At 40.8% G+C, this 9,157-nt stretch overlaps 1 protein-coding gene across 2 annotated transcripts in view; it reads left to right on the forward strand.

The window, feature by feature from the left end:
- The window catches only part of LOC101849326 (synaptotagmin-9), a gene marked incomplete at its 3' end in the record, with an annotated part of 93,445 nt that extends 85,044 nt beyond the window's left edge, over window positions 1-8,401 (forward strand). For both annotated transcript variants that reach the window (XM_005109933.3, XM_035972762.1), the window contains 1 exon segment: window positions 7,551-8,401. In XM_005109933.3, the coding sequence (XP_005109990.3) occupies window positions 7,551-8,401 (851 nt within the window).
- Window positions 8,402-9,157: the final 756 nt, after the last annotated feature.

A 9,157-nucleotide genomic window follows, 5' to 3' on the forward strand; every position in this document is an offset into this window, starting at 1 on the left:
AGAGAAAGAGGGGGGGGAGGGGGGCGTAAGTCCGACGGCATACAGAGAAAATCGCTAAGTCATACGTTACTCGTTATATCTCTTGTAACTCGCTGCAGTCTAGATCTATCCATTTTCCATATTATGCCGCTTCCAAGAAAATCCTTTGATTTAGGTCCCTCTAACCATACTGCTTGTTTCACGAAAATGATTATACGCCCCACAACTTTAAACGCTTGTCACACAGAAAACCCATGTGATAGTTTACGTGAGTAAAGGGAAAGCACAATGACACAATGATAGCCATTTCACGCTTGAAAAAAATGTAACACAGATAGACAGAAACCACAGAGGGAAAGTCTCAGTAAAGAAGTCGGACCTACCACTACGAGATGCGAGCTCAAACCACCTGCAGAAAAACCGTACGTATTCCAATTCCAAACAAAAAAGCGGGCAATGTAACAATTGGGATTACGTCGACGGTATAATCTACGATGAAATTAACGACGTTCAATATTTGTGCGGCCGGTTTGTACTAGTTGTGAAGTTGAAGAAGATTACTACACGTTGTACAAAAAAATTATTAAGAGTAAAGAAAAGTTTATTGATCGTACAAGAATGTCACAGTCCTCATTCTTCGAGTTTCGTGAATAAGTATCAGACTAAATGAATAAGACTTTTACTGATGTCTGTCTTTACCTCTTCAACACCATAATAATACTTCTTCTGTCTCCATAATTGCGACAAGTTTCAACATTTTAGGCGTACAGTCGTTGACGCGTGCTCACAGTCCGTCAGACGATGAATGGAAGTCAAAACCAAAATAAATAGTCCATACTTTCATCATGAGTGACTGGCACAGAGTCAAAATGCGTATAAGTGACGTCTCATGACCTCTTCAGCGAGGTCAACAGCTAAAGGCGAAGGACGAGTAACCTTCTTTATGGGAATTTTCGGCTGCATGCATCAAACGCTCAACGGCATGTTAAATTTTAATATGAACTAGCTGAGTGTCACCTCTTTTATCCCGTGATGTGTTTATTAGCTAGGAGTGACGGTTGGCGTATGACGAGTGGCAAGTGACTTTCTCTGTATGACGCCTGGCTAAGGGTGCGTGTTCGATTCCCATGTTTTTGTATGTGTCTGTGTATGTGTGTGTGTGTTTATGTGTGTGTGTGTGTGTGTGTGTGTGTGTGTGTGTGTGTGTGTGTGTGTGTTTGTGTTTTGCGGGGAGAGGGGTATGCGGTGTCTCTGCTGTCCGCCCGGACGTTTTGTACTTCTGTCTTGGCTGGTCACGACAGTCAGAGTTGGAGTAGCCCATCTACTATGAATCAAACGTTGTGGATGGTTGGATAAACCATTGATGAAAATTACTTTTGCCATATAGGGTGTGTGTGAGAGAGAGAGAGAGAAAGAGAGCGAGAACGAGAGCGAGAGAGAGAGGGTGGGGGAGAAAGAAATTAGATTGATCGATAGATAGAGAGAGCAACAATCCGAAGTTAGAAGAGGTCTATCTAGCAAAAAGACAACATTATCTTGAGACAAAGAACTGGTTGTAAAGATTATGAAAATAGCAACATCACTCACCCTGACCTTTCACCGACTGACAGTATGATAACACCGGAAACAGTGATCTTAGGAGCTTCCCGTGTCAATGAGTTGAGAGCCTGCCTGCAGTTTAATTCTTGTATAGAACATGTATGAACTAGAATGCTATCACTATTTTTAGTTGTATTAATATGTGTGATAGGTGTATCAGATTCTGCGAAAAAGGCAATGAATAAACTAAAATGTAGAACAATATACAATACTCTGGCCGCTGAAAATGATACGAACCCATTATGAAGGAAGGATATTGGGCATGAGAGCCAGGGGAAGACAAAGAGTAACATAGATGGACAACATAGAAACATTGACGGGCCTGGATATGGCAGAATGTGCAACAGCAGCTTGCCACAAGTGAAGGATTTAGGGTCATAAAACGTCAACCTCTGAGTCAGAAATGACACTTCCGGGTATTTCAGATAACCTGTTGCTGTATTGAGCCACTGCCGATCCAATTTGACAACTTTTATGAAAATTATATGTTATTTTCTACACAGTAAAGGAATAGTATTTTAAAAGCAGAACAGTTGTAGCGGGTCACAAAATTAGCCATCTGTTATCACATGAAGGAAAGGAGAAGGATGCCCAATGAAAAAGTATCAAAAACAGAATGAAGGGAAGAATCTCAATCTCTATTCATGAGTGGTTAGTGGGTGCTCATTCTTTCATGTGCGTTGTTGGCGGGTGCTCTGGTGTGGTTTGCTTCTCCTTTCCTATCAAACATCTATCGTCCTTGTCTCCCCTACTTCTTTTTTATGTTTGTTACTCTCTTGTAACACCTCTAATCTTCTGGCGCTCATAGGACCTTATGCAGTTGCGAGCGCGGTAAAACTTCTACTAAAACAAAAGCAAACATTCTTTCGTATCTACCATCTATCGTTCCTATCCCTCCTCCTTCTTTTATTTTCATGTTACCCTCTAGTAACAAGTAATACTTCTCTTTGTCACTCATCATATAACCTAATTGTGTTGCAAATACAGTAAAATTCACACTAAAACTAAACTGATCTCTTTTAAACTAAATAGTGTACCTGCAATAGGGTCATGGCAATAACAGAGTACATTTGAACCAGAGAACTCACGAAACAGGGTTGCGGCTAATGATAGAGCAGGTGCACGCACATAGTAGCGAGGGCTTCAAAAGAAACACAGTATGATGATGACGCAACTACTTGCAGAACATAATCTATTTATTAAATTGTACGCACTGCAGCTAGTCTGCAATCACCACAAGGTATTAAACGCCGACACTTACTGCACAAAATGCATCTATTGCAGTTATTGAACAATTCCTGCCGTCAGTACCAATATCCTTATGTGATTTTAGCTTTGCCGGCCTAGGGTTGAAGTACGACAACTCCCAGACAGCGCCCAATCATCTCTTCAACTTCAAACGGCTCGTTATACCGTATTTTTGCATTTGATATGATTGTGCTGACAGCCCGTGTGTCGCTTATCTCTCCTTTGAAGCGTAAAAAAATCAATATAATAACCAATTACTTTCGCCCAAAGGAAGATAAGCTAACTGCGCTTTTCGGGGGAAATTTCTAGTACCAGCTTCAGTATAATTATGAATGATTCGTCTGGAAATACAGATATTCTGGTGTGGGTGGGGATATGGTTGAGAGTTTTCTATGTGTATAGGAAAAGGGGGGGGGGGGGTTATAGTTTTTCTCCGTCCCGACAGAAGAAAACATCAAAACCTAAAGACATATCATTATTGTCACTCTAAACGAAGCAGACGACGGATCTCCCTCCTCTTGTACTTCCGCTTCCGGAAGCGTCAAGCGGTTTGGGTTTTATCCCTTTATCTCGTCAAGTTCACGCCATCTTTTGGGCTTTGCGACGTGTGGGCAAGCAAACCAATCGATGTGTTGGCAATCATTGTTCATTATTTATTGATATTAGCCCCGGATTTCATTCTGTGTTCTTTAGGCTGAAATATTTGTTGAATCAGGGCAAAGCTGCGAAATAATTTTTTTTAAAAACTGAAGCGTGAACGTAGGGACAGAACTACGAAAATGTCAGATTTATCCTTTTTAGAAATCGATAGAAGCAGGTATGAAGATGTTAAAGAATTTTTGAAATACTGAAATCTCGCACACCACCCCGTTTCTTTATTTAGAAGTTGTTTTAAATGCATATCTCTTAGTCGATATAAAAAAATGTACATCTGTCATTTTTCAAATTAAGATTGAAAAACGAAAAGAATTTCAACGTTGTTGTTTTGTAGTTGTTGTTGTTGTTTTGTAGTTGTTGTTGTTGTTATTGTTGTTGTTTGGTTGGTTGTGACGTCAATACAATCAAATAATATAATGCATACAATGCATACACCTATACAGTCGTGTTTAATTCATGTACTTATACAGTCGCGTGCTAACACATAGGTATATTCTTCTTCTTCTTCTTCTTCTATCCCGTGGTTGAGGCAACCGTAGAGGCACCACTGCATCTGAAAACCAGCTCTTGCCATCTATTTTTGTCCTCTGCTTTTCTCAGATTGTCACTTTCCTGTCCACTCTGTAATGTTGTCCTCCCATCTCATTCTCTGCCCTCCTCGCTTTCTCTTTCCTTGTACGGTTCCTTGCAGGATTGTTTTGGCAAGTCCTGTGGATCTTGTGACATGCCCATACCATTTTAATTGTTGTCTCTCCACTGTGGTCAATAGATCTTCATGCTGCCCCACTGCGTTGGTGATTCTCTTTCCTACCTCAGTATTTGAAACGTGGTCTTTGTAGGAGATGTCAAGGAGTCTGCGATAACATCTCATCTCTCTCTTTCTCTCTCTCTCTCTCTCTCTCTCTCTCTCTCTCTCTGTGTGTGTGTGTGTGTGTGTCTGTGTCGGATGAGATGGGTGGTTGAAGATGGAGTGGAAGGGTGGGGGGGATGGGGGGGGGGGTGATGTGAGTGACAACCGGTTAGTTCTACAAACCACGATCCGCCCTTGGATATAATGAGGCCAGATAAGATAGGATCTTAGGCCCAACCTCAGGCAGGAAGCAGCTGAAGGATCTGCGGCCCAAACAGCCTTCTCACCAGACTGGGATGTCCATTTACTGACCAAAACTGAGTCGATAGTGCCGTAAACACCTACTCAATCAGTCAAGAAGAAGAAGAAGAAGAAGAAGAAGAAGAAGAAGAAGAAGAAGAAGAAGAAGAAGAAGAAGAAGAAGAAGAAGAAGAAGAAGAAGAAGAAGAAGAAGAAGAAGAAGAAGAAGAAGAAGAGGAAGAGGAAGAGGAAGAGGAAGAGGAAGAGGAAGAGGAAGAAGAAAAAGAAGAAGAAGAAGAAGAAGAAGAAGAAGAAGAAGAAGAAGAAGAAGAAGAAGAAGAAGAAGAAGAAGAAGAAGAAGAAGAAGAAGAAGAAGAAGAAGAAGAAGAAAAAAGAATAGGATGGGGTAAGATAAAATAAGAAAGGGTTTATCTCAATTTAAGGTCGACATTTTGGTTGGTAGGGTCTTATGACGATGCTACCCTTTGTTTCTGCCTGTGTTTTTTTTAGTGGTAACTATTTCATTGTGTTGTTGGGTGCAGGATTTATTGCCTATTTATAGATATATCACTGCGGGTACCACTCTCTTTAAGAGGCAGATGGGAATTGGAGAGCCACAAAACGTACGCGATGAGGAGGGAGAGTGGGTAACAGAGACGAGAGTTAGAAGGAGGGAAAGACAAAAAAGAGAAAATGAGAGAAAGAAAGGGAAATAAAGAAAGAGACACTGGCAAGAGAGAAAGGAATGAGAGAAGGAGAGGGAGAGAGAAAGAGGGAGAGAGAGGGACAGAGAGAGAGAGAGAGAGAGAGAGAGAGAGAGAGAGAGAGAGAGAGAGAGAAAGAGAGAGAGAGAGAAACATGCAAAGGGAAACAGAGGCTCACACATTGACAGACATACACAGGCATACACACGTTCAGATAGACAGAGAGAGAGAGAGAGAGAGAGAGAGAGAGAGAGAGAGAGAGAGAGAGGGGGGGGGGGAAGAAAGAGAGAACGTCACTCACACATTGTCTCAGAAGTGAATAAAAATGACAATGCTGTGTTTCGCCTTGCACCAGTATTGTAAATCGCATGCAATGGTGTTTCGCTCTGAAATGCGCTATGGTATGGCAGTTTTTTTCTGTATCTTTCTGAATTTCGCTTTTCCTCACTGTTTCAGATGAAATGACTTCGTTAAAATCGCAGAATTCACAGTAAACTTCAACTCCTACACATTAAAATCGACTTGAAATGATATATACCCCATTTTTGACGTATCCCACTGTATTGCTAACAGACTATCAACAAAAGCACTCCAGAGGTATGATATTATACTGTAATGGACAATTGTGTCATGACACGGTGAAATCAGACGCTCGTCAATTTCTGGGCATATGGACTCCTTGGAGCACTCTTAAAGCTTGTTTAATTTGTTTTGCCTTTGATTTTTTTTTTTTTTTAAAGGTCATCTGTCTTAATTAGAAATCGAGACATTCTAGATTGAAGGAGATGGGTGCGGCCTGGTGCCAGAGGTAAAATCAGTGAGAAAACGGCCACCAAAGTTTGGTGACTCAGAAAATTTAAATGTCTTTGGAAAGTGTATATTTACATCTTTTGTGTTACATTTATCAACATTTTTCAGTAAAATCCACCAAGAAATGTGTTTTAAGTAGACATAAAAGGTGCCGTTCCAAAACAAAACAAGAATATTTTTTTAAATGCTTAAGAGCAGATAAAATTAAAGGCTGGTTTTCTTTGATGTCATTAATTTTGACGAGCACCTGATTAACCTATATGCCTTGAAATCTTCCAGAAGTCTCACTTCACGAGTGTCATTGACCTATCAGGGACGACTCAGTTCTTGACAGAGTTCAGAATCCATTTTATAACGAATCTACTAATGATTCAATCGGCTGGAAACCAAAACTTTCTTTCAGACATCAGCTGAGACCGTAATTTTCCGTGGTTTTCTCTTTTAAAATAACATAATGGAGAATTAGTCTTATTTGTGAAGGCCAAAAAGTACCCAGCTTAAATTCATTGGTAGTTAATTCATTAGCGCGTTTTACAGGGGAAAGCAAGGTTATAAAAGAAAACCCTTAATGGAGATTTGTGTTTTCATTGCTGATGACGTATTTAGTGCACCCATTTCACCAATGTCTCATGGAAAGACTCAAAGTTGGGGGTTGATTCTTATCGGGTATCCCGGTCTTTTTGCTAGGACGATGTATCCTCTCAGCCCGTGTTATACCTGATGGGGAGGATCAAAGTCCGCATTCTAAATGGTCTATATTGTGTCGAAGGGGAATTAAAATAATAAAATGTAACTTTTACAAATTATGCTGTCTTCACTATTTTCATCGTTTTGCCAACAGGTTCATTTGAATAAATATTATATGCCTAAAAGTAGTAGGTTAGTCTAGATAAATTCTTTGGTTGGTTGTCGGCTGCGTGCATTCCTTTTTTTAACTACATGTCGACCTTCGTGAAAAGACATTAACAAGCAATATGAGTGAGTAAGAGGGGGATTGAGAGAGAGAGAGAGAGAGAGAGAGAGAGAGAGAGAGAGAGAGAGAGAGAGAGAGAGAGAGAGAGAGAGAGAGAGAGAGAGAGAGATAGAGAAATGAATGAGAAACAGGGAATGATACTATGAATACGATTTTATGTATATTATGCATATTTTATTTTGTTGAAGCTGATGAAAAGACACAGTCATTCTCATTGCATGGAGAATGAGTAAAGTGTGTCTCATCTTATGTTAGTATATTTCATCCCATAAGGTCTCTCGCATCACTTTGCCTTATATTGTTTTCTTATCTTATTTTCTCTCATCTCATCTCATCTTATCTTATCATATCTTATCTTATACCTTCCTTCTGTTGCTTTATCGGACTTCACAAAGCCATGCAGAAATAAACCTTCATGATCTGTGACCGTTGCCCGTCTATCTGAAAGTAAATATGTTAGCATTCTTTATTTTTTACCTTCCCTCACCAGGTCCGGACCCTGTGCTTGTAGGCGTGGTGGTTGGGGGCGTGGCTCTCTTCGTTGGGTTTGCACTGGTCACCACGTGGTACATCTGTCGCCGGAAGAAGGGTTTGTCCCTGCTGCCTACTTCCCACTCAGCATCCGGCACATTGGCTACCCTCCGTCCAGGTACTCCTGGATCCATCCCCATCAGTAGAAGCCACCACGAGATCGGATCATCGGGTCCTAAATCTGCACCTCTCCCCCCTAGCGGTAAGAAAAGCGTGTTCCAGATAGCTGACCGTCAGTGGACGCTCCCTACCGTCTCTCAGAGACACCAGAACTTCCAACGCATGCTGTCTCATCGTCTCAACTTGTCTCATATTGAATTCAGTGTGCAAAGTGTGAAGCAGAAAGAGCAGCCCGACTTGGGCGTCATAAAACCAGAACTTTACAAGCAAGCGTCAGTGGACAGTTTACGTTCGGAACATGTCCCGTGCGGTAAGCTCTTCTTTAGTCTACGCTACAGCCAGGAAGAAGCGAGTCTTGTGGTGAACGTGACACGGGCAGAAAATCTTCCGGCCAAAGATTTCTCGGGAACGTCCGACCCCTATGTCAAAGTTTACCTCATGCCAGACAGAAAGACGAAACACCAGACGAAAGTTCACAGAAAGACGTTGAATCCGGAGTTTAACGAGAAGTTTTCCTTTACGGTTCTCTACGAGGATTTGTCGGGGAGGTCCTTGCAGTTCAACATTTACGATTTTGACCGTTTCTCGCGACATGACGTCATAGGTGCCGTGAAGGTGAAGGACATTTTAGGAGAGGGAAGCTTGAGTAAAGAGACGTTCTTCGTGAGGGATATCTACGCCTCACAGCAGGTGAGTACAACAGTGGCATTCGTTTGTTTGTTTGTCTGTTTTATTTTGTTTGTTTTGTCCTTTTGTTTTTGTCCATGTGTTTGGATTACAAAAAGTACACCGACACAGGAATCATCATTCAGTGCTGGGAAAAAGCAAGACAGGTAGGTAGAAATAAAAGAGCGATAATGAAGACGAAGGACCTGCCTAGGCGCCCCTCCCTTCTTCAGGTCTTCCTGACCATGTACCCTTTATATGCAAAAAAGATGAGATAATATTAACTTTCCATTTTTGGTGATTCACATCGAACAATGTAGCGTTCGTAATTCCGACATATATATATAATATATTTCTGTACTTAAGGGGGGGGGCTACACCTGGAGGCTATCTTGCTTATTACGGGACCGAATTTTACCACATTTCACACATATAACAAGCATAGTAAGGAATCTTGAAATCCGCAAATCAAATTTGAGAAAAAAGTTTCGTTTCCATGGATACGCCGCCATATTGGAATTTATTGACATGTCTTACGTAATGAATACCGCACTTATCGCTCATGGAAATTGATTGTTTTTTTGTATGCGTGTTCACAAACATTAGATCTAAATATTTGTATGTTGTTTTTTTCCTAATCGAATTAGAACATTTTTAATGAATTTTTTCCTGAGGTAGCATTCAAGTTTGCGAAAAATCCGTGAAAATCCACATTCCAGACACCACCAACAAAAATCTATTCCATATATCAAAAATTCAACAAAAAATTTTTAGTATTAC

Source organism: Aplysia californica, unplaced genomic scaffold (assembly GCF_000002075.1).
Source record: "Aplysia californica isolate F4 #8 unplaced genomic scaffold, AplCal3.0 scaffold00832, whole genome shotgun sequence".
NCBI classification, from domain to species: Eukaryota; Metazoa; Mollusca; class Gastropoda; order Aplysiida; family Aplysiidae; genus Aplysia; species Aplysia californica.